The sequence below is a fragment of the Lonchura striata genome, chromosome 14 (genome assembly GCF_050655825.1).
Source record: "Lonchura striata isolate lonStrDom1 chromosome 14, ASM5065582v1, whole genome shotgun sequence".
Lineage (NCBI taxonomy): Eukaryota > Metazoa > Chordata > Aves > Passeriformes > Estrildidae > Lonchura > Lonchura striata.
In genome coordinates this window covers 3,945,554-3,969,976 of record NC_140716.1, presented here as the reverse complement: position 1 = coordinate 3,969,976, position 24,423 = coordinate 3,945,554, and the positions used below count along the sequence as shown (strand labels likewise).

At 46.3% G+C, this 24,423-nt stretch overlaps 1 protein-coding gene across 7 annotated transcripts in view; it reads left to right on the top strand.

Annotated features, from left to right (window-relative positions):
- Window positions 1–24,422, top strand: part of LOC110481576 (cytochrome P450 3A40) — a 33,977-nt gene extending 9,555 nt beyond the window's left edge. For 2 of the 7 annotated variants that reach the window (XM_085592166.1, XM_077786961.2), the window contains exons 3-14: window positions 432–484; window positions 1,585–1,684; window positions 2,073–2,186; window positions 2,769–2,857; window positions 3,442–3,590; window positions 4,066–4,193; window positions 4,500–4,584; window positions 5,215–5,375; window positions 5,550–5,776; window positions 7,218–7,380; window positions 9,313–17,738; window positions 21,131–24,420. In XM_085592166.1, coding sequence (XP_085448292.1) covers window positions 432–484; window positions 1,585–1,684; window positions 2,073–2,186; window positions 2,769–2,857; window positions 3,442–3,590; window positions 4,066–4,193; window positions 4,500–4,584; window positions 5,215–5,375; window positions 5,550–5,776; window positions 7,218–7,380; window positions 9,313–9,408 — 1,365 coding nt within the window. In that variant the 3' untranslated portion in view covers window positions 9,409–17,738; window positions 21,131–24,420. Of the gene's footprint in view, window positions 1–431; window positions 485–1,584; window positions 1,685–2,072; window positions 2,187–2,768; window positions 2,858–3,441; window positions 3,591–4,065; window positions 4,194–4,499; window positions 4,585–5,214; window positions 5,376–5,549; window positions 5,777–7,217; window positions 7,394–9,312; window positions 17,739–21,130 lie in introns of all 7 variants that reach the window. The other 5 variants (XM_085592164.1, XM_085592162.1, XM_085592167.1 and 2 more) reach the window with 5 other exon arrangements.
- The last annotated feature ends 1 nt before the right edge of the window (window position 24,423 follows it).

Below are 24,423 nucleotides of genomic sequence, written 5' to 3'. Positions count from 1 at the left end.
AAACCCTAATGGAAACAAAATAAAAATCTGTCTTCAGTAACTGCAGAGGAAGATCGTATGAGGACAAGACAGCAGCAGCTCTAACTTGTTGAGCTGAAGGCAAAAGGACACCCTGGGATCCAGTTCTGCCTCCTAACTCTGCTCACTAAAACTTTGTAGCCTGTCATATCTTGTCTTCTTTACATTTTTAGATCAGGTTGGCTGGTGGAGGTTGAAAGTACCTTTTTATTTTTTCAATCTCTGCTCTCTTTTTTTCTCTCCAATGCAAATGTCCCCTAAGCTTAAGATGATGCTTAAGAGGATCATGCACCTCCCAACCTCAACCTCTGCCACTTACAATGGGGCTGTGGGATGCACTGTGCTGCCATCTGTGGCCTGCTTTGATCACTTTTCACTGGCAAACTGTTCATTTCTCCTTTCTTCTTTTCCAGGGAGTCCACAATTTTGACCAGAAATGCTTTGAAAAGTATGGAAAAATCTGGGGGTGAGTTTCTACAGAACAAAACTACCAAATTGGGGTGCTCCACAATCCCAGAATAGAATGGGAAAAGTTACACTGATGTTACATTCATCAGTACTGTAATTCCAGCTGTGACAGCCTGGGAGAATCAAGGTTTATCACTGGGGAAGTCTCCACCCATCTCTCCAAGGCTTTTCTCCTGCTGGGATTTCAGTGTGGTGTGGGGCTGGGATGGTGATGGCCAGTTTATGGGGTCATTTCTCTGCATAAGCTTTGAAAATCACCTCCACTGTTTGGTGTCAGTCTGAGCCTCCTGCCTTTGAAGCTGCTCTTCTGTGTCTGGAGCAGAAAGCAAGCTGCAGGCTGCCACGGTGTTTTTCATCTTGCTCCCTGCTTCTCCCAGAGCTGGAACACAAGCTACCTTTTAACCTGCCTCCCTGCTCCCTGCACAGTGCTTGCTTTATGCAGGGGCCTCTTATCACGCTTCCACTGAGAACCTCTCAAACCAAAACAAAATTGCTCTGCAAAAAAAATCCTGGGAGGCTTCATGAAACCTGATGCATTTTTTCAAAAGATTAAATGTTTGCAAGCTTCTTGAAGATGGCAACTTCCCTCAGCTGTGGCACAGGGCTCTCTGCCCTTTAGCCCACACCATGACTTTTAAGTTTTTCTGTCTCTGTTCATTGGAAAATGGAGGAGACAGATGAGGTTTTCACCTTTGAGTGCCTTGTAGGCCAGGCAGGAAATCTCTTTCTTCCACAGGTAGATTGTTTGGTGTGGATTTCTTGTCTCCAGCCATCAGTAGTGGAAACAACTCAGACAGCCCAAGTGCAGGGGATCAACATTGTGGCAAAAAGCTGCCTTTTATCTAAACCCACACAGCTTTGGCAACTCTTCCATACCACAGACAATAGCTAGAAGTGCTCACGCTACCCATGTTTGTCACTGTCATTCCCTTTCTCCTTTTTTACTACATAATAAACAAGTTTCAGCCTCACCCTTCCAGCTGTTTTGTCAGAGGGCCCAAACACTTTGTGCCATGGCTCTGGCCATTGACAGAGCAGGCTGCTTTTGCTCCAACTGATCATGAAGGATAGACTGACTGTGGGTTTCTATTGGCTTAGGTTTTATGATGGCAGGCAGCCTGTGCTGGCTGTTTTGGACCCCATCCTCATCAAAAACATCCTGGTGAAAGAGTGCTACAACATTTTTACTAATCGCCGGGTAGGTACTTAGTCCTGTGCTTTGACTTTCAGTACAGAGCACATGCAGAAAAAAGAAGGAGTTTCTTCTTGGTTTCTATTTTCCTCTGAGCCCTTCAGCAAGTACTTGCTCTCTGATTTTCCCCAGTTTATTGATGGTACCACCATCAAAACCCTGCTAGGGTGGTGTAGGGGCCACTCTGGCTGCGACATCAGCCTGGATGTGCCGTAGAGGCTGATGTCATTCATGACTCTTAGAATTTTGCTTCCATTTTTGTTGTTTGCTGGTTGAGGTAGAGCTGACATGACTTCAGGGGCCAAGTCAGCGCTCCATGGAAGGTTTTTCTTTGCATTTCTGTCACATGGAAGGGGGCTGTAAACCCTCACCTGTCTCCTGTTCCCCTGTGCAGAACTTTCGTCTGAACGGGATCCTGGAGTCAGCTCTCAATGTGGCTGAAGACGAGCAGTGGAAAAGGATTCGTGTAGTGCTGTCTCCAGCCTTCACCAGTGGGAAGCTGAAAGAGGTAAAGCACAGGCTGCTGGTATCCATAGCTGGAGAAGAACTGAGCTGTTTCTGAGTGCAGACCTTCCCCTCAAATGGGGAAGTTGTCCTGTTTGCTAGGACCACATCCATGAGCACCTGCATTGTTGGTGCCATTCAGCAATACAGTGTCTGGCTGCCATCCCAGGGAGGGAGTCAGGAGAAGGGGGTGGGGAGGAAACAGCACGAAGGCATTGCAAGATGAGGCTGTTGGTCCTATGGCCTGTATGTTCATCCTGCTAAACACATCACTCACACCAGGCTTGTCCATTTTCCATGCGCTCAGGAGCCATGTTCATTCCAGCTGGAGTGGATGCTAAGCTGGAGTGGGAGCTGTTTGTGGATTTTTGAAGGCGAGCCTTGCTCAGTCTTAGTCAGATGACCTCTCTGAACAGGTTGTTAAGATGAGAGAAAGCAGTGACTGAGGCCTGGGAATGAGACCTTCCCCTTGCTTGCCCTTCCTCCCCAGACCAGATGTGGAAAGTGGCAGATGACAGTGTGTCCCAGCCTTGTTTGGTGGCAGGGAAAGAGTCAACACTGCTTTGTGCTTTGGTTTGCATTTCAGATGTTCCATATCATTAATCACCATGGTGGAAAATTAGTGAAATATATTGAGAAGAAGGTGGCTAATGATGAGTTTGTGACTGCAAAGGAGTGAGTAACTGGGGCTGACAGGAAAGGGTTTGTATTCAGTGTGGGGAAGGGGCTGTTCTGAAGAGCCTTTTTCATGCTGCAGCATGGATCCCTTGTCAGCTATGGAAGCAAACTCCACAGCAGTCATGAGCATGGCATGCTCTTCAGCAGTGGGCTTGCTGTGCTCTGCTCTGCTCAAATGGGAGAGCTGTGCCCTTTCCCCATTTCATTTTACTGGGGATGCATTTTGAGGTAGGAAGCATTTCCCAAAGTTTTTCTAGAAGCTGCACAAGATACGGTATTTTTGGATGTCATTTTTGCAATCTCTTTTACAGATGAAAATCAGAATATAATTGTTGTTACCCTAGACTGCAGTTCAGTGCTTTCCAACTACCACTTAGGTTTTTGAAGCTGAAAAAAGTTAGGGGAATGAATGCAACAGGGAAACTTCAAAAATGAAATGATCCTGCAGATCAGGGCAGACCTACTATGTTAGGACTGTGCAGTAAGAGAGATTCCTTCTCACAGGGATTGTTCCTAGATGGGTTCTTATTTTCTGCTGTGGTTGGGTTCATCTCATTCACTCTCTCTTCTTCTCTACTCAGCATTTTTGGAGCTTACAGCATGGATGTGGTGACCAGCACTTCTTTCAGTGTCAATGTTGACTCCATGAACAACCCCAATGACCCCTTTGTCACCAACATTAAGAAATTTCTTCAGTTCAGTTTCCTGAGTCCTGTGTTCTTACTCTTAGGTATGACAAACCTCATCTCATACAGCCCTGAGTCAGTATCAAAGGTGCTGCATTTTCTGGAAGCTCCCTTAGTAGCTTTGAGTCCTTTTTTGCCATAGGGGAGATGCTTAACACTTTGCAGAATTAGATTTACAGTCTCAGATCTGCAGAAATATTTCCCCAAGGAAACCACAGCCAGGATTTTCACAGTCCATGTGGATCTTGGCAGCATCCTCCTATGAGGAGAGACCCTGTTTGCAGAGATGGTGGAGAGCTGCTCTGTCACAGAGAGCTGCACTTAATGTGGTATTGTGGTCATGAAGTAACATATGAAGGAGGTGCTGTTGCAGCCCAACCGTGGTTAGGAAAAGAGAGATGGAGGCAATAAAAAGGGTCAAGGTCCAGATGTACTGCTCCTTTCTATGCTTTGAGCCAGTTTTGATTTTCTTCAGGACCCCTTTGAGCTCAAGTGTGTTGGTCTCTTCTTTCCTTTTAGTGTTGTTCCCCTTTGTTATACCTGTGCTGGAAAAGATGAAGGTGGCTCTGTTACCCTCAGATGTCATGGATTTCTTCAAGAATGTCTTCACAAAAATAAAGAAGGAACGGGAGAAGGGCAGCAGCACAGTAAGTCCAACCTAGGTGGCTTCTTCTCTTCAGGAAAAGCTCTGAGTACAGGAGGAATCTGGTGGCATCTTCAGAAGCTGTGGTGTGTCACCTGTTCTCCAAGCTCACCAAACCCAAGAAAGGCCAGAACCACACCCTGCTTGGGGGTCCAAGTGGAGAAAGTATTTGTGTTCCTGAAGGGTCTGTAGTCCAGACCTCATCGTGTACTGAAGCTGTGAGTGGAGCGGGTGTCTCAGCAGGGGACTTGTGCTGGACAAGGTTTGCCTCCTCCCCACCCACATCTTCTCTGCCTCTGTTTCTCCCCAGGACCGGGTGGATTTCCTGCAGCTCATGATTGAATCGCAGAAGTCACATGATGGCTCCAAGTCTGCTGAGACCAACTTGGACAAAAGTGTGTCTTGAGATGTGTCCTCCTCTCAGGAGAAAGCAATAGTTCCTTATCCATTTAAAAGAGAAGTAGGGAGAGGATTTTAGTCATTAATCCCATGAAAGATTTGGGGCCTCAGTAGTGGGGCCATAATGATGTTTATCACAGGTCAGCCATATTTTTATTATATCTAGTTTCCTGGGATAATTTCTGAGGTGTGTTTGTGCAACAAAGAATAAAAAAGAGTATCTCCTTACCCCCATTTCTTACTCTGTTGTCTCTGAAGGCCAGCAATGTTGGCTGTATATCAAAAAGCACACAAAGCACATATGCTGTGTGTACCTTGCTTATCTGCTATCCTAGGTAAAGTGTAAGAAGGTAAAGGCTCAGCTAAGGCATAGTCAACTCAAGTCTGTCAACTCAAGGCAGAATGCTTTTAAACTTTTGAGGTGCCAGGACAGGGTACTTGTAGGGCACACTGCTCTGCATCGTGCACCCCTCTGTGGTACCAGAGGGTAAGCTGGATGTTTCCTTTACCAGCCATTATGTAGCTAGGAGTAGCATTACCTAGACTGATGACTGGGATTCTAAATTCCCAAGGGTTAATTACTGTAATTTTCAGCTTCTTGTATGTGCTTCTATGTCTTTTTTCAGCATTAAGTGATGAGGAAGTTCTGGCCCAGGCTCTTATCTTTGTCTTTGCTGGTTATGAGACCACCAGCTCCACCCTCAGCTACATAGCCTACAACCTGGCCACCCACCCTGATGTGCAGCAGCGACTCCAGGACGAGGTCGATGCACACCTGCCTAACAAGGTAAAGGAGGGTGGGAAGATGCTGGGCTTGTTCCCACCTGCCTTGCAAACCCAGGTTGGAAACAGAGTGGCAGAGGTGCTGGCACTGAGATTTCCCCCTTCCCTGGAAGCACTGGGGGGCTGTAGGGGTGGCAGTTGCAGTGCTGTGTTCTCAGTCCTCCCATTCCTCTCCCAGGCCTCTCCCACATACAACGCCATCATTCAGATGGAGTACTTGGATATGGTGGTGAGCGAATCCATCCGGCTCTACCCCACCGGGGGCCGGCTTGAGAGGGTCTGCAAGAAGACTGTGGAGCTCAATGGAGTGACTATTCCAGAGGGAATGGTGGTCCTGATCCCAGCCTTCGTGCTGCACCGGGACCCACAGTACTGGCCAGAGCCGGACGAGTTCAGGCCTGAGAGGTGAGGGCCACATGGGGGAATAGCTGCATGCTCAACCTTAGCCCTGGGAGTGGAAATGGCAGCAAAAGAGGGGAATGCATGATTATAACATTTAAATTAGGCATTTATCATTGTCTGACATCTAGTCCCAGCATTACCGTGAGGGGAGTTTTATGATCTACATCCATAAACTGTGCATGGAATTTAATTAACTGCATTGAAGGGAGCAACAGTGAGAGCAGCTCCCAGCAGCTGTAACACTGAGGGGTTTATGGCCAGATATTAAAAGCCATTGGGTGACTGGCACAATGCCCTGCAAATCAGCAGTGGAAGGGCAAAGATGGGTAGGAAAGAAAACTCAATTTTTAACTCAAATTCTGAAGCAATCTTTGCTTAGGAGCTCTGTCAGACCCTGCAAAATGATGCAATAGCCCAAGGCAGACCTGGGATACCATGAACCTGGTAATCTTTAGGTGGCCACCAAGACATTGATGCTTGGTCCAGAGAGAACAGGACCAGACCTCTGCCCTTGCACCAAGAGCTGAAATACCCCTGGAAACTAATCCTGGTATGGGAACGTGGTGACCTTTGAGACAAAACATGGCAGTGGTATCAGGCAGAAACACCTGTGAAGCCTGTGGTCACTTTGTGTTGGATTCAGAAGGAAACACCCAAATATAAGTGCTCTGGCAATGGGCCAGACTACACCAGTTTCTCCAGTAGCCACATCCTTATTCCAGTTGTCAAACTTGGCATGGGTAGCTGGACAGGAGCTCTTTAGGACTCACTTGCCTTGCTGGGAGTTCATCAGAGGGATGTGCTGGTGTCTCAGTAGTGAGATACTTCACTTCTGACTTAGCATAGCTGAGGTTTGTACCTCATGCACAGGGAATGAAAAGCTTTTTGACATGAAAACCAACTGATCACTAAGAAGTATTACTGAAAATGCTCTGTGGCAAATTTCTCTGTAAAGCTGATTGTACTTCCCTGTTTTTCATGATGAGGAAAGGAATGGGGCTGGCATGTCTCAAAAGCAGCCCTGTCTTTAGTCACGCAGTGGGAGAACATCTTTGTGTTTGCTCAGTCCTTTGATCTATAGGGAAGCTGTGGAGCTGTAGACCTGTGTGGTTTAGGGTTTGAAATCTGGGTTCAGTTTTGGAGCTGAGAGGGAGTTCTGAAAAAAGAGCAGTTATGAAATCCATTACTGTATTTCAGGTATTCCCAGGACACCCAATGCACCTGGATTTGCACAACCAAATCTGAGCATTGGGATGAAAGCAGAGGCATAACGTATCTATTGAGACATAAATAAGGGACTTAGCTTCTAATATACACAGAAATACCAAAAAGCTTTTCCCTTCCCAGACCCCTCATTACTTCAGATTAGGAAGCTGACACGTCCTGCAACAGAATGGCTCTTGCTAACTTGGTTTTGTTTGTTTGTTTGTTTTGGTATAATCAGGTTCAGTAAAGAGAGCAAAGAGGGTATTGACCCCTACACCTTCCTGCCATTTGGGGCAGGCCCCAGGAACTGCATAGGGATGAGGTTTGCTCTCCTTGTTGTGAAAGTGGCTGTGGTTGTCCTGTTGCAGAACTTCTCATTCAGACCCTGCAAAGACACACCGGTGAGGATCTGTGGTGATGTGTCTCATTATCTGCCCCTTACTCCCTCTGAGATGTCCTACTGTTAGATGGGAATAACTGTTTAAATCTTCTCAGTTAATTTTAAGGGGTTCACCACAAGTTACTTACGTTTTGTTTAAAAAGCCTCTACAGAAGCGTATTTAATGTTGGTGGGATGTTTTAGGCTGAAATCCCTGAAGTCCTGTGCCTATCTTTGGGTGCACCTAAATTGTGGGGTGCTCTCTCCCCCACAGTGCACTGTTGGTCTGTTTGACCCAGATTAGGAAGACCCTGCTCCAGAGAGCAGGAAGAGAATATCCCCCAGCCCGTGCCAAAGATGTGTTTTGCAACACAAACACTCTCTGTGGGACATTCCAAGACAACAAAATTCATCTCTTATGACCCAGGGAAGTCCCTAAATGTTAGGGGTTTTCAAGCAAGCACAAAATGGGTTAAGTTTATATTGATTACCTTCTCCCTCTTAGGGGCTATGCAGGTTCCCACCAGGCTGGTTTTGCCCAGTGAATGCTGCATACAGATGAGATGGCCTTGCAGGGTGGTAGTGTTTGACATGAAATAAATGCAGGAGCTGTTGGAAATGATGTGTCAGTCCAGCCCTGCTGAGAGCACGGCAGCTCCTGTGCCTCAGGCAGGCAGCACCACGTTGCTTCCAGCCTGACCTAGCTCCCTGCACTCACTGCTGCAAAAGGCTGGGCCATTATTACATTCTGTTTGTGAGGAGAGCTTTGGAAATCAGAGCAGAGAGGGCAACAAGTCACTCAAAGGACGTTTGTTGTAAGAAACAGAAAAGTTCTTATTAAATTATTACTTGGCACGGGTGCTCAGCTGGAATCTCTGCAGATTCAGATTGCAGCTCAACTGGTAACCTGGAGGTGAAAGACTGTAATAGTCCATTAACAATGCAGTGACCTATCCACCCTCCCCCAAGTCTAATGACATTTTTCTAGTCCTCTGCAATCCATAAAATTGATTCTTTTTATAACTGCCTTTAATTAAAAGGAGACAAGTTAAATATGTATTGTATTATTGGTGCCCATAGGTTTATGGGGCTCTTTCAGCCCTTTTTTTCTACAGAAGGTGTCATGTACATCAGAATGGGAGGGAAAATTTCATGCTAGAACATCCCTTTGGAACATGCACATGGAAGTTGCAGCCTCCTCTCACTGCTCCACTGATGGCACTTTGGGCTCCAAGCCATATTTAAATTTCCTGAAACAAAGCTTACTGCGATATGGGAGGTGAATGTGGCCTGTTGGGCTGGGGGTGTGTCACCCTTGTCCTGATGGGGAGAGAGGGAGCTGGGATATGAGCAGCATCCATTGGTGGGGGAGACTTTAAACACTTAAATTCCTCCCTTGCAAGATGATTCCTCCAACACCAGCTCTAAATCTTGTTTCTAAAGAGATTCCCAACCTATCCCATGGAAACCTTTGATGCTGAGGATGCTTTTGGTTTGCTACTCAGTCTGAGCAGCAATTTTAGTTTTACTCTTTCTGGAGAGTTTATTGCTCTTCCATCTCCCATTATGATCTAGCTGCCCTTACTACTGACACACTTGTGCATTAAACAAAATGGCACTGCATGCTCCCATTTAGCTGCAGCACCCAGGGTGGGGTTTGGCTGCTCTTCCCTCCAAGTGCAGCCTGTTGATCAGTGCACCGAGCTCTTTGTACCGCTCCAGCTGAAAGCCAGAGCTCACCAACCAGTTTATCCAAGAGCTGAGGGCTGTTAAACACCTGCTGGTGGCTGCTTTGCACGAGCAAGAGTGCTGGTCCTGCTGTAAGTACACCTGTGAGCTGGGAAATGCATTGAAACTGAGTGGTAGCTGTGATGTGTTTGAGCTGTAGGGCTCCTGTTGTCCTGTTTGTCCTTTCTCCCAGCTGATGTGGTTGTTTTTTCCCCTCCTGCTCAAGATCCCACTGGACCTGGACTCGAAAGGTTTCATGCAGCCAAAGAAGCCCATTGTCCTGAAGATGGTCCCCAGAGCCCAGGCTGACCTGAAGAAGTGAAGGAAGCAGGAGCAGAGCAAGAGACTCTTATTTAATGGTGCCTCCTCCAGCTCTTGAGAGGAGACCAGGTTAATGTGTTCACTGTAGGAATGTCAGGGGGGCAGCCCTCCCCCCATTTCATGGGGGTTTGGCCCAGCACAATTACATGAGCATTATCCTAATGAACATGAGACCAAGTCCTGCTGTCCCCAATCACAATAGGCATTTTGCAAGACCATTTGCACTCCAGTTATTTGGGCATTTTTTTCTCTGTCTCTGAAGAGGCACTTTTCTAAGCAATTTGATTCCAGGCACTGTCAGTCTCTTCTGGCAGTGTAATTTAAATCAAGATGGGGAGAGCAAATTGCACATAGTTAAGTAATGCTGCCATTGCTCCTGTTCCCTCTGCTTGCTGGGTGATTCTGTGTGTCTCCTGGTTTCATTCTCCTGGGCATGCAGAGTTGTCCAAGGACGTTTCCTCAGCTCTGTGCTGTGACCCTGACAAATGTTAAAATGGTCACGTCCTTACAGTACTGAATGCCTGCAGCACATTTTCTGATGTTGATATATTTAGATTTTGGTATGATTTTAGATGGCTTTTGTGTGATTCCAAGTGCAGATGGGTTAACTGGAGGAGCCAGGAGAGAAGCAGTTACCCCTAAGGACTGGAGATTTGCAGAGTGGGAGAGAAGTGTCCCACATATGTTTCCTGATTGTTTGCTTATTTTATCGTGGGCATGCAGCCACCTGCCATGGGAGGGATTGTCAACACAGGAACCATCCATACTGCTATCATGACACCTTTTAGTCTAATTTATATTACACCACTGTAAGACCAACTTAACTAAATTAATCATTATGCAAGGTGCAGCACTGAGAGCCTTCAGATGTCCTGGGCAATCCTGTCTGGAAGAAAGGTGCCTTTGCCTATTGAGAGCTTCAAAATCTTGCCAAACTTCTACATTTTTGTACAGTCTAGAATTTCATATTATTCCTCCAAAAACTGCTGCAGGAATGCTAACTGCAATAAAAAGTTCACTTGCCTCTTCTGTGTCCAAGTGATGCCAGTCTCTGCTGCTGTGCTTTCTCCATACACAAGTGACTCCATCTGTAGATCTCATAAGCCTTTGGCCAGGTGATGAAAACTCTTTTTATCCTGGATGAATCCTTGTGGGTACCATAAATCCTAAGAGCTGCTCCTGGAGGTGCAGAGCTGAAGGTACAACAGCTCAAAAGGAACAGCTGAGCAGAGTCACAGAGTCATTGAGGTTGTGAAGTGATTCCTATTGCAAAAGGAATTCTATTCACTATATAGCCGTTTTTATATTTCTTTTATATTCTTTTTATAGAGGTAGATAGATTATACATATGTTATTCTATATTCTTTTCATACTTACTTTCTATATTTTTTAGGAATTGAGTAGAAAACCTCAGAAGGGATATAATAACCTTTCTGCAGCAAATTAAATTCCCCAGTGAAAGACACCCTTGACTGGAAGTGTAGGGGAGGAGTGAGGCTGCTTCTCTAGAGAGTCATCAATGAGCTGGGTGAGCGGGTTGGAAAATTCCCAGCAGCTCAGGCAGCCATGGCCTGCCCTTCTGCCCTCGCACCTGCAGCACACCAATGTCCAAAAGTGACAATCCATCTTTGTTCTCAGCTGTTGCTGTCTTCTTTTCCAAAGTCAAGGCAGGGTGTTTGTGACAGCACATGGACTAAATGTACAGGCAGTTCAGACCCCTGGAGGACAAACAGCTGAAAAGTGCCTGTACCATCACAGTGGTTCATGAAATGGGGCATGGAAAATCCTCTGCCTTGAGAAGTGACCAAGAAGATGAGGATGACAAAGTTACCTGCAGTGTCACAGGGATGAATTAATGGCCTTGCTGGTTCAAAGGCCAAAACTTGCCTGGTGGCAAAGAGAAAAGGCTTCCTTTACCTCCTCACCCATGCCCATGTTGGAATTAATCACTCACACAGAAATGTCAACACTACAGGAAAATATCCTTCAGGATAATCTCTCTCACAAAGCTGCTTAACATTTTGAAAATATACAGTTCACATGGAGGTCTCAAAGGGTTTCAGCCCCTCTCATGTCTGTTCAAAGGCATCTTCATCTGCTGCACCCTGTGCCAAGGGAGTGGGGTAGCACAGCTGGGCTGAGAACACTGCTGTACCTGCAGAGAGATGGACACAGCACTGCCTCATCCCCCAGCATCTGCTGGGGTTCTGCCAAGGGACAAAACGGGAGTTCTGTCACACCTCATCTTTGTTCTGCTGAATTCTGTGCTTAAGAGCAGGAAGCACAAATTGGTATGGGCTCCCAAGTGTCCTAGAGGGAGGTTTGCCAACAGATTTGGCTTTGGGGAATGGTTTGGGTGAGATCTTGCAGTGGAGAAATGTTTGGATGCTGAATTTTCCAGCAGGTTCAGTACCTGGGATGCTGTTTCTTGGATTTATTCCAGACTGAGCAGCTGTCTGGAAGATGTTTGATGTCAGCCCTTTCTGGTCTGATTTCCAGAGGTAACCACTCCCCATATCCAAGGGAAATGGAGCTGTGCTCTTCCACAGCCCTGTGCCTCAGTTTACCTGCACCTATAATTTTTTAAAAATTATTTACACTTAGGCAATAGTGAAATTTGATGTGTGTCCACCTTATGCCATGCTTTGATTCAGATTCCAGTGAGGTCCCAGAGTGAGCAAATGGGTTTTCTTTTGGAGGGCACTACAGCAGAAGTGCTTCAGGTTCTCCCCTAATATAGTCCAGCTGCTGACAGCTTGAAGCAAATCCTTCACTCCCCCTAAAAACATCCAGGATGACTGTGGGGCCCTCAGCATGAGCTCCTCTGCTCCACACATCCCCTCCTACAGCAGAGTGCTGCTTCCCAGAGCAAACAGGCATCAGCTCAGCACAGCTCCTTCTGGAAGGACAGTCCCCCCTCGAGTGGCATCACTCCAGTCTGGCCCCACTCATTTCTCCTTCAGTTGTTTTGGCTCCTTCCAAGGGAGAGCACCCATTTGCACTTCACAGAGTGCTCCCTCTCTGAAGTGCTCTCACTGAGGGCTCCCCCTGTGCCTCAGTGCTCCCAGGGCCCAGCTCAGGTGGACTAATCATGCCTGCCACAATTTACAAGAAACCTGGAGCTCTCCTGCCCCTGACCCTGGCTTGCATAGAGCTTGTCTATTATTGCTGCTGGTGCTGTACTGTACCCGCTGCTGAGGAGAGACAGGCCTCCAGACACCCGTATTGAATGCTCAATTCGGTTAAAATCGATGAGATAATCAGCCCACAGAGTCTGCCCAAAGGTCAGGAAGCAGTGATTTTTTTCCTCCAGCAACTTTGGTCCTGAGCTCTTGTTTCAGTGTGAAGATTGCAAGCCAAAGCACTTCAGCAGGTAGGTTATCAAAGGGTTATGAGTGCTGGTAGTTAGCTGACAGGCTGATGTTACAAGGGCCTAACAAGGGCTCCTAAAACAGGCACGTAAGTTTTGGCAGCACTTGTTTCTCTAAAATGAGCAGGAGATGGTGCAGGGTGGGCTGATGTCCTGCAAGGCAAAATGCAAAGAGCCTTGAAGAGGAACCCACCAATGTGGATGGCAGGAGAAGGGTGTGCTTTGGGAAGGACCAGGTGGGAATAACCCTTTTTCTCCACATTCCTCAGATTTCATCGCCCATCTTGTGTCTCCTCAGTCCCACGTGTGCCCGCAGCAGGGGGAGGATCCATCTTACCCCTCTCATCACTCCAGCCGCTGGACACACGACATACTGCAGAGCTGGATTTGCAGAAACACTTTGATCTTTCATCTTTAAGCTCAGTGATTCAATCCCCCACGGAGCCAAGGTAAACGGCGGCGCTGCCGCTTCGGCGGGCCCAAGGTTCCAAGTCAAACATCAGTCGTTTAACCACACTTTAAAGCTCGTATCATTTGAATGTCATATGTCAAACTGATGCTACTTCCACTGAAGGCAAATAGCTGTTTATTCCCCTCACAGCTGCCCAGCAGTCTGACATTCATTACCGAAGCCTTGCAGCTGCCGGGGATTGAAGCTACCTGTAGGAGTGCGTCTATCAAAGCCTTCCACCTTTTAAGGGTTATTCCCTGAAATACCAGCTCATGCAGTTTAGTTCAGGCTCATTTTACAGCTGCTGTCGTTCTGCAGTTGTTTTTTCCTATGTCTGAACAAGGTCAGGCATTGTTTTTTGCCCGTTCCCTCCCAAATTATGTCGTTAGCTCATTTTTCATGGTTTCTCCAGGGTTCAGGCTCGCTGTCAGTGTGCACCAGCCCCTGAGGTTTATGATGTGAATGTTCCACCCCTGTGGGCAGCAACCAGCTCACAGAAGTGCAGTGCTGGTGGTCCAGTCTTGGCATCTTGATGCATCTCCAGTTCTCCTTGAAGCCAGCGCTGCGAATTCTATTTCTGGGACGTAAGTTCATGCACGAAATACCTGATATTTTGTAGTTTATTAGGCATTGAAATGTTCAATTGTCTGCAGAGGAGTTTACAGAAGGAAAAAAAAAAAAAAAAAAAAAAAAAAGGCAACAGAGATGATCAGATTAGTTTGCATTTAGACAGTGCCCTGAACCTCACAGAGCAATTTACACCTGTGCGAGGAATCTGCAGAGTTCTATTGAATCAGACCTGGGGCGTTTAACAGCCACTTTGCACGAGCATAAACGACAGCATAAGGTGCAAAGGAAACAGCCGGCCGGACAATTACAGAGCGTCTTCACACGCCTTATTAATCCTCATTACATCCCTCTGTGCTGAGACTCGGCGTCTTTCCTTCCCCGAGCAGGGCCAGCGAGGCTGTGGAGCCAATTTAGCCTCCTGCCAAATTCACAGGGTCTGACTGCAGCTATTGACGTGTCCTTGGTCCTGGGGAGCTGGATGCTCCTGCGAGAGCCTGAGATGCATCTTGCTAAATTACAGCGATGGACGTCTCGGCTGCCTCCTGCCTTAGCAGGATTCTGAGCAATGTGTGTTGTTATGCTCAGCTCTATGCATGTCTTATTGTCCGTATTTTTTCTCTTTAAAGCTTAGCTGTGAGTGTCTCAGGAAGGTGGGGTGATGTTCATCTGAAAGGTCAAACTCAGTTTCTTGCCTGTGCTGATGCACCCGTGAAACAGCTCTGGGTGCTCTGTGTGCATGCAGGGTGTGGAGCCACAGGACACAAGCAAATGGGGGGAGGAAAAAGATTATTCAGGTGCTCTCGGAAGCTCTGCCAGCACGTGTCTGAAGCACTCAGGTTAACGACCCAAAATACAGCTGCCAGCATGGATCTGTCTACAGGGACATTTGTTTGCTGTAGCTCTCACGTTTATGGCTGCTACTGAAACTCCTGAAAAGAGAGCAGCTACCCTGAGTTTCCCAGCACTCCCAGAGCTCTCGCCGTGCTTCCCACTCAGAACCTTCTGCTTAAAAGCTGGTAGACCTGAACTTTTCCCAGAGAAAATGACAAGAAAGACCTGGAGATTGTAGAGCCGTGCAGGCTGGAGACAGCCTGAATAGTTAGACCAGTTGTACACAGTCATGAGATTAGCTATCTAATGTCCTTTCTGGGAATCTTATTAATGTTATCTTATTATTTCATAATAGATATAACCCATGTGCTAGTGCTGGCAGGCTGTAATTGTGCTGTGCCAGGGAATTACTCATATTTTTCATTCTTGAAGGAATGAAGAGCGTATTCGGTTATGCTAACGACCTCATTTGTGTGGATTCCATTCACTTGGTGCGTCTGGCTCGTGAAGAATTGCAGCCAGAGTGATGATTTCTCACTCCAAGTAAGCGCCGAGGTGTCTCTCAGCAGATGCTCTCCCCTCCAGATGCTGAGCTGCTGCCTCGCGTGTTTGCCTCTCCCCTGGCAGCTGCAGACTTGCCCAGTGGTGGGGGTTTTTTTCAGCACACGTTTTGCTGATGGTGATGTCTTTCCCTCTCGGTGTCTTGGGGTGCTGCAGGAGCCGTGGAGCTCTTTGAAATGGAGCAATATTATTTATTGCTGCTTTATAAATCCTTGCTGCCTGTTTAGTACCCCTTGTTTGGGCCTTGGGCCGTTGTGCCTACCCATGTTCTATGCTGAGAGTTTTTTAAGTCTCCACAGGGTATAAATGATAGTTTCAGCTGTGGAGAACCCTCCTCCCCACACTGACAATTACTCTCTGCGTGCGTATCAAAGCACAGGCAACATACTCACGTCAATAAAACCTTTTCTAATTCTTTTTTATCCTCCCCAGGGGAGCCCTTAGAGCCCCACAGAACCTCGAGCAGCCCTTTAATTCCTCTCACTTTGGTCCCCGCTGCTGCTTGGGGCCCGTTGGTGGAGCAGCTGTGAAAAATGCTGCTCCCTGATGGAGCAGAGCTGAGTGACACAAAACTTCACCTGCCCACGGGGAGCCGGCTGCCTCCGCAGCCTCATCAGAAATGTTCCCCTGCATTTGTTTGTGAAACGTCTTAATCCAGCCAGGAGAAATGTCCCTTGAAGTCAACTAACCAAAAAAATAAATAACAGTCAAAGACAACCCAGAAAGGAGGAGAGGAAAAAAAAAAAAAAAAAAAAGGAAAAGGTTTCTAGAGGGAAATAAGTGATGGATTGAAAGAGATTTGGGGCTGCTGTGTTGTACAACTCTGTGCATGATGTGACAGCAGAGAGTCCTCACTGCGCTGCTTCCTGTCTCCCACTTAAAATGAAGTCCTAAAAATGCTGATTTAAAAGGGTTGAAGAAACAAAGTGAAATATTCTGATGTACACTGTGGATGTTTTTTAGCCCTTCTGAATTTTTTTCATGATATACCTGCTGGTGGCTGTGTCAAAACAAAGCTCCTCAGCCAAGGCACAGGAGGGATAGGGGAGCTTTTGAGAAGTTTTTCAGTGTTCCTGCACAAATCTAAGCAAGGAGAGGAATAATTTCACTTCCCACATATAATATTGTTCAACAATAGGAACCCTGACCTGGAATTTGTCTTTGTTTTCCAAAGGCATCCCTGATCCATCTGTGGAGAACAGAGGAAAATGTTGATTAATACCACTGTTAATGAAAATAAACACACAATAACATTCCAAGCAACATGATTTCTTCTCAAAGCATCCAAGGATAGCAACAGATGCAATAAAGCAGAAATTCACTTTTGCTGCCAAGGGATAAATGTTTTCTACTTTGGACACAAGCCCTGGGGGGAACACACCACACTTAGCAGAGCAGCCCGTGACCTTGAAGATCTTGTAGGTTTGAAAAACCATCATCTCAGACCTGAATGATGCCAAGGGAAACTTCCCAGCCCCTGTGAAGGGCCCAGTATCATCTCCTGACCTGCCTGGGACCTGGATGCTCTTCCAAGTCAATGGAAATGTCATTGACTTTTCCCATCTGACTATTTATCTCATTGATTTGACTGAAGGAATCATGGAATTGAAAGAAAATTAATGGTTCCCAGCCTAGCCAGCTTCTTATTTTGATTCATTCCATTCTTGTCACTTTGAGTGAACTAAATAATTAATTGTGTTACCAAAAATAATTAAGGCTAATATCACACCAATTATATTGGCCAATTCTAACAATAATGCTGGTAAGAACATCTAAATAACCTGATATGTAATTATAGTCTGGCTGTTCAGTCATGTGCAGGTTTGGGGCTTTTTCTCCCACCAAATTTTGGCCAGCCACATTGATTAAATGAGAACTTTTTATAGCTAGTGTTCAAATTATCAAATACTTGCCTAAAGCAATCCCATTGATCAAGTGTATCATTTGTAATACAAATGTTTTTATTAGGAGGCTTTGTTCAAGATAAATGAAGGATCAAATTAACTGGAGATTGGATTGAGTAGAAAATGCTGCAGCTGGATAATTTCAAGCACTGAGGCTGAACATTTCTTTCAAATGATGAGAAGTCATCAACTAAGTCTTAATATAAAACACATACACAGAGGCACTGCTGTATTGATTCCTTTCATTGCCATGGCACTTTTTATCAAAATACATTTGGGGTTTGTAAAATAGGCTGCAAACCCATCATCCCACTGCAACCAAAGCAGGCTGAGGGTTTGGTCTGGCCAGAATTAGGTGTGCTATCAAAATGCCAACATGCACCAAAACCCTCCTCCTTCTCCCTCATTTTTTATCCCACTTCTGCTGCCTCTCTTACCACCCAATAACACTCTGTTCTTAACCCACCCTCACCTCCTTTAATCCAGAACAGGGTAATTTTCTTCTTTTAGGAAGAAAAACCACTACAAGAGTGCTAGGAGGAATATTTAACTATTCCAGCAGTCATTGCAGCACGGCAGGATCTGGACATAACTGAGAGTTTATCCATGGCCAGCAAGTGGAAAATGACCAGCAGTGAAATGCTGTAAGTTCATATATATATATATATATATATATATATATATACATTTTAATACAACCCGTTTTAGGAAAGCTATTTGGGATTACTTTTTTTTTTTTTTTTTTTTTTTCTCCATGTAGAGCTGTGGATGTTAAGTGATTGCTTTCTGAAATAACTCTCCCTCCTCTGCATCCCAGAGCAATGTGTAAAGTGTTTGCTGATACAGGAATTACAGATGTTGGAGGAGCTGCTATAAACCCTCCCAAGATTTACATCTCCTCCGTGAGGTTTCTCCACAGGCTGATTTCACAGGGAGAGGTTTTGCAGGTGCTCAGGATCCTTTTGAATGTGTCTCCAGAGGCGTTGGCAATAATCAGAGGAAATCTCTTGAAGCCCATCAGATAAAGCACACAGAGTTAGGAAGGGAGCAGGGAGGTCACTTAGTCTCTATGGAAAAACTATTTTTGGCTTATTCAGGGACACAAAGCCAAGTTTTCAACTCATGCTGAGTGCTGGTTTCATGAGCACCTCCAGATGCTTGCAGCCTCATCTCAGCTTCAGTTTATTCTGGCTTAGAGCATGAAAATAAATGTAAATCTCCTAAAACTGCCGGGTTACTTCAGAATTTGGGGTAGGGAGGAAAAATTCAGCTCTTATACCTGGATCTGACCACTCCTAAGTGCCCATTCCCAGTGCTCCATTGACGTGGGAGGCTGGTGGCCACACAGCTTTTAGGGAGAATTATCACTTCATTCATTACTTCAGTGAAAGAAGTAATGGGCCCAGGTGGAATTACAGGTGGTAATGAAAAACAGAGACTTGTTTTTCTCCAATACCGTTTGTGGCCACTTCAAATACACACACACACACACACACATATATATATATATATATATTTATGTGTGTATGCAACTGCCATAGGTATGTACCATGTATTTATGGCAGCTATACAAAGAATTATATCTATATATGTTAGTTATGTTACATCTATGGTTTGGAGCTGCAGGCTCTGGGCTGTGAGGCCTTGTATTTTGCTTTTATGCTCTGGCAATAATAGCTTTTGGCTATTATTTTGGCTGTGGCCAATAACAGCTTATTGCCCACATCATAAGATTTAAAACCTGTGACCATTGCGTTTGCTGAAGGAGACTTAAACTTCCCTTTGGAAAACTCCAGTGTATTGGTGCAAGGTGTATTTTCTCCAGGAGAGCTACAGCTCTTGTAATAAAAGCAAGCAAACAATCACATTTATGACTTGTATTTAAAGAGCTGGGGAGTGAGAGCAGATTAACCCCTCTGTGCTGGAGCCAAGGCTGCAGCACAAGGACATCACTGCCCTCTCCCAGGAAAGGGAGGGATGAAAGCAATGGCATGGATGCATAATGGGTAATCTTGTGCAAGTCAAGCAATTCCATTTCTGTAGGGGACCTGGAGACTGAAAGCAGCACTAATGTTGATTAACCCCCTCCCTCTTTTCTGTCTCTTAATTTTTCACTGCTCGAAGCTCTTCCTTTCAGCTGATTTCTGTGTGTGTATGTCAAGACACCTCACGCTCCATGCATGGAATATGTGTAAAACCCTGCCTTTCTTAGCCTGAATCACAGTTTATACCTCTGTGCTTATCTCTGCTAATTCTCAGATAACAATTGAGAACAATTCTCAACTGCATAATTATTTAATTACTTTTCTAGTAATTTACCACAAGAAAATCTCAATCCTCCATCAGATTGTTTCAGGTAAGATTTTGCAGCACTGCAAAACTCCAGTCTTGGAGGACAGGATCTGGTGGGATATGTGCTATCTCCCACCTCTTTTCTCAGCCTGGATTCTGGTGCAAGGGACATCCCATAAACTCAAAGGGGAGATAAGTTAATGCTCCTCATAAATCCCCTCATTTCAGGAAAGCTGTTCCACCTTGTTTTCATTAGGAATTATTGGATTGGTTTAGTAGATAATTTGATTTCAGGGAAGAAAAGCACGATCTAGGCTTGGAAATGACTCATGTTTGGCCACCCAAACATTACAACAGCTCTTTCACTCTTTCCTGTGTTGGGAAATCTCAGCTGAGCTCAATGTCCTGCCTCCAGCATCTCCTAGAAAAGCTATGGAAGTGAGTCATGGGTTGCTTCATCCACCAAGGCCCTTAGTGACTGCTGCCATTGCAAGAGGAGATTTCCCCATCCAGGGCAGCAGCTGGGCTGCTGTGTGCCTGAGAAAGCAGAGGATGTCTGGGAGACAGGCTGACACAGCACAGAACCAGGCAGGAATACATCTGAGGATGGAGTTTGGCAGGGAAAGATGAAAAGGAGAAAGTGTGCAGAAATTGTGAGAGCAAAATCCTGATTTTTATCATGTTGTTTTCAAAAGGAGGGTGATATTTCTGGGGGACATGCCAGGGTTTTCTTTCCTGAGAGCTGGAGCTGCTCAACAGCCACAGTGGTGAGGTTTAATTGACTGGAATAAAAGTGTTCCCAGTTGCCAAGGAGGTCAGGCTGGATATGCTGGATGAGAGCAGGCACTGCTCATCATCTCTGTACACATCAGTAAGAAAAACAGTAATAGGAGAACTAACAGAGGTTCTCCTTAGCATAAGACAATAAAAAAATGTATGGTTTGGGACAAAAATGTTTTGATTTCTGCCAAAAGTCATGGGTAAGAGCTCTGTCTGTGCAAGGAGACAGAGTAAAACATTGGTCAGGTGGTGTCAAGCAGAGGTGTGGGGAAGCACTTAAGCTGGGCAAGAGATTGTGAACTCTTGCAAGGAGGAGCAGCATCTCTGAGCACTGAGGTCCAGCCAGGTTGTTTTGGAGGCCAGTGGGTTTCAGGCTTGGTCCTTGCTGTCACGGGAAGCATCATCTCAGTGCTGCTGAGGGGATTTTACCTCTGACTTCACTGGGATGGGATCAAGGATTTTGTAATGAAGCATCCATTCCTTCTGCTTTACTGAAAATGTGCACAAAGGTTAATATGATGAGGAATTTATATCCAAGGGACTGATATTTTGGATGGGCTAAGAAGTGGAAGCACATTTCTCTCCCTGGAGAGTGAGGCAGGCGGGCTTTGTCTCTCGGCTCTGTTTCCTCTGTGCTGGCCAGGACCACAGGGCAGAACAGAAAATGGTATCACAACCACCATGGCCTTTGGGATTTATTTCTCTGCTTTCCCTACAGACCCCTTCAACTCAAACTCCAATCCAAAACAAGTTTATCAAGCATCATCTCTAGAATATCCATCAGCATCCAGGCATTGTGTGAGAAATGACTTGTCGGGCAAAACTACAGCTGGCATTCTTCTGTTCCGATCCATCTCCTGTCAGCACTCACACCCCTGTTGACAAACTGGATTTCACCTTGATTTCTTCTTCCAGATAACACAGATTAACCAGGAGCTGTGTCATTTTTCTGTTTGCTTTGGAGGCCTGAAGAAGGAGTGACGTGACAGAGGAGATTGAGATGTTTGAGGAAATCCTGCCTGCCTCATCAGACCAGAGTTTTGCTGAGACATCACAGGTACCAATGGCTTCTGCAGGACTTTGGGCACAGCAAATGTAAACTCTTGTGCCACTGTTCTGCTTTAATGCTGTTTCCATGCCTCCCAACCAGCACCTCCTCCAGGTTCACTGTCTCTATCCTCTCCCACCCAGCATGTGATTGTTGGCTGGGATATTTCCTGAAGTGACTCTCAGGATGTCCCTGAGCATCTCTGTGTCCTTGTGAGCAAGGCAAGGACAGCCAGCCCCAGCTCAGGCAGGCAAGAGCAGTGCTGGTGGCTTCACATCCCGGAACAAAGCCATTTGTACTGTGCCAAGCTCAGATGTATTGCTGTGTGTGCATTCACCAGCGAGCAGATCTCATTCCCCCTCACTCTATCCAGAGAAAAAGACGTAAGGAATGGAGGCTCTGATGAGATAAATGGTTATTATGAGGTATAGACATTTTTAATTAGCTTCTGGAGACACTACCACACTGCTAATGAGCCCTTGCCAAGTTTCCTGTGATTCCTCTTTACTTTTTGTAACTCTGTAATAGTAACAATAGAGTCATTTTCTCTAATAACCATGATAAAACCCAGATAATCCCTCTATAACTCCAGCATAAGCTTCATGTAATTAAATCAGTTGGTGAAACATTTTTGGTCTGAGGGATGGAGGAATGCAGCACAGCTTTGCTGCTCCATGAAGAGTATTCCCCACATCCTCCTGCCCCCAAACAGTGTAAATCTGTACAAGATTTATGAAGTACACAACTGGAATAGGGTTAAAAAGGCCATTGGTTGTGTTTGGATCTCAAGGTACCCCATTGCTGCCAAAGCAGAGGCCAGAATTTTACCAAAGCAGTGAATTTGGTCCTGAGGGAAGAGCCTGACCTGTCCTAGGGGGACTGGTGAGCAGGAGCTCCCACAGCAGGGAGCAGTTCCCAGATGTGTGGGGAGATGTGAGAAGGGATGAGGGAAAGAGACCCCACAGGAGCCCTGCTTTCATCTGTGCTTTGAGCGAAGGGGAGAGTCCCTCAACATTGCTAAGAAATGCAATTTAGACAAACAGCTGGCAGCCCCTGGGAAGAGTTGATGCAGTTGCTCATCTTCCACTGCCCTGCTCTCATTCATGTACCCCAGGTAGTGTCACACCTGCTTATTCTTTCCTGCTTTTTCTTTCAGTTACTAGACAAGTTTTTCTATAATTACTTCTCTTTAAAGCATTTCTCATGCAAAAGTACATACACAATGCACAGGAACAGCCTCTCTGCACTCAGGTTGAGTGAATAATCACAGACCTGCTGCCCTCCTCCAGGAGCCTGGGGATGGGAAAACCTTTTGTGATGCTGCCTTTAGATGAGGATCTTGCTTCTTACTTTCCTGACTCATCTTGGAGCCCATGGAGTTTATTGACAAGTTGAAGAAACCCTGGGCAGAGAAAGGCAGCAGCCTCCCACAGTTCTGCCACAGGCCAATTCCTGCCAGGATTTCTGAGCAGAGCTTTGGAAAGCAAAGCCATCCCAGACAGCCCTGCAACATTACCTCATCCCACAACTTCACAGTTAAAGGAGATGGAGAGATCACCAGAGGGCACTGAGCTTCCCAAACCCCATGGCACTTTCCTGGGCAGCAATTAATGCTGCAGCATGGGCCAGCTGGGCACTTGCAGTGGAGGAAGGAGAACTTGTGAAACAAACCTGATTTCACTCACTGAATCCTCACATGTTCCCAAGCACCAAAATGTGTCCAGAGGTGGCTCAGGGCTATTTGTGGTGACACAGAGGAAAAGGGGTTCTGGCTGCTGCCTCCTCCTTGTACTCCCCAGGGGCCAGTGACCTTCTGCTGGGTTTTCAATGAGCATGCTGTACCCATTAGGAGCTGACAGTGATTGGGATGTTTTGTCTCTCCACCTTCTCCTACACCTCCACACGAGTCATTATGCAATACTTCAACTCCTCTGCTTTGTGTCTCTGTCCCCTGTCACCTGTAATGGCTTCATTCATCAGCCTCCCCTTGTTTTGACTGTATTGTAGTGGTTTTTTTGGTCTGGATGCATGAGATGCAGAGATCTCCATGGCCTGCCAGCACAAGGAAGTCTGTCACACCTTTTTCTTCCAGCTTTTCTTCTCTGCTAGGTGTTCCCATGCCCAGACTTTCCTTTCTCTGATGTGACCTGTCCACCTCTGAGCATGTTTCTTGTGCCTTGGCTTTAATAACTGACCACAAGAAGAACTTTAGATATTCTGGGGAGTTTGTTCACATTCACCCTTTTAAGGGAAGGACTAAGGGCTGTTTATGTAGGAGACAGAGAAATATGTTGTGAAATGGATACAATGCCCTGAGAATGAAACTCCTTTAAGAGACAGGAAAATTCTAACCTCACCAGAAATCTCTGACAGTGTTTGGACATGTTCTGGTTGGTAGAGCATCCAGATTTTTCTGTTTGCAGATTGGGCTCTCTACTGCACCAGGTGCTACACAAGTGCTTTCCACAGGTCACCGTGTCCAACTTTATCCAAAACAGCTCCAGCCCGAGGCCAAATTCACTCCTGATCTAAATGGACTCATCTCTCCCTCAGAGAGCCACATGTCCTGGCGTGGTGCATCTCCTGCAGCAGCCTGAGGCAGCAGGGATCTCTCAGCAGGAGGGTTCCTGTGGCAGCTTCTCCTGCAGCCCTGTGCAGGGTTACTGCCTTTCTGCTCCAGTTCCTGCCCCAGCTGGGGACAGCCTGCAGGGACAGCATGGTGTTTAGGGGACACAAAAGGACACAGGGAGCTGGCCTGGTTTAGCTGGGATAGAGTTAATTTTCTCCTCAGTAGCTGGTACAGTGCTTTGGGTTCAGTGTGAGAGCAGTGCTGGTGACACCAATGGCTGAGCTGTGGCTGAGGGGAGCTTACCCCCAGCCCAGGACTTTTCAGTGTCTCATGCTCTGCCTTCCATGGCCAGGAGAGGTGACCCAAAGTGGCCAAAGGGATGTTCCTACCTCAGGACACCATGCTCAGTGTGTCAACTGGGGAACCTGGCTGAAGTCACCAGTGGCTGCAGGGGAGGGGCTGGGCATAGGTCAGTGGGTGGTGAGCACCTGCACTGTGCATCCCTTGATTCTCTGGGGATTTATTCCAAACTTGGAGACCCTCAGACCTCCACTAGACAGGCCCTGAACTGTCAGGCAGGGATTTCCTCCAGCTGAGGATGGAGAGGGCCTCCTGGGTGGGGACAGCAGACCTTGCCCAG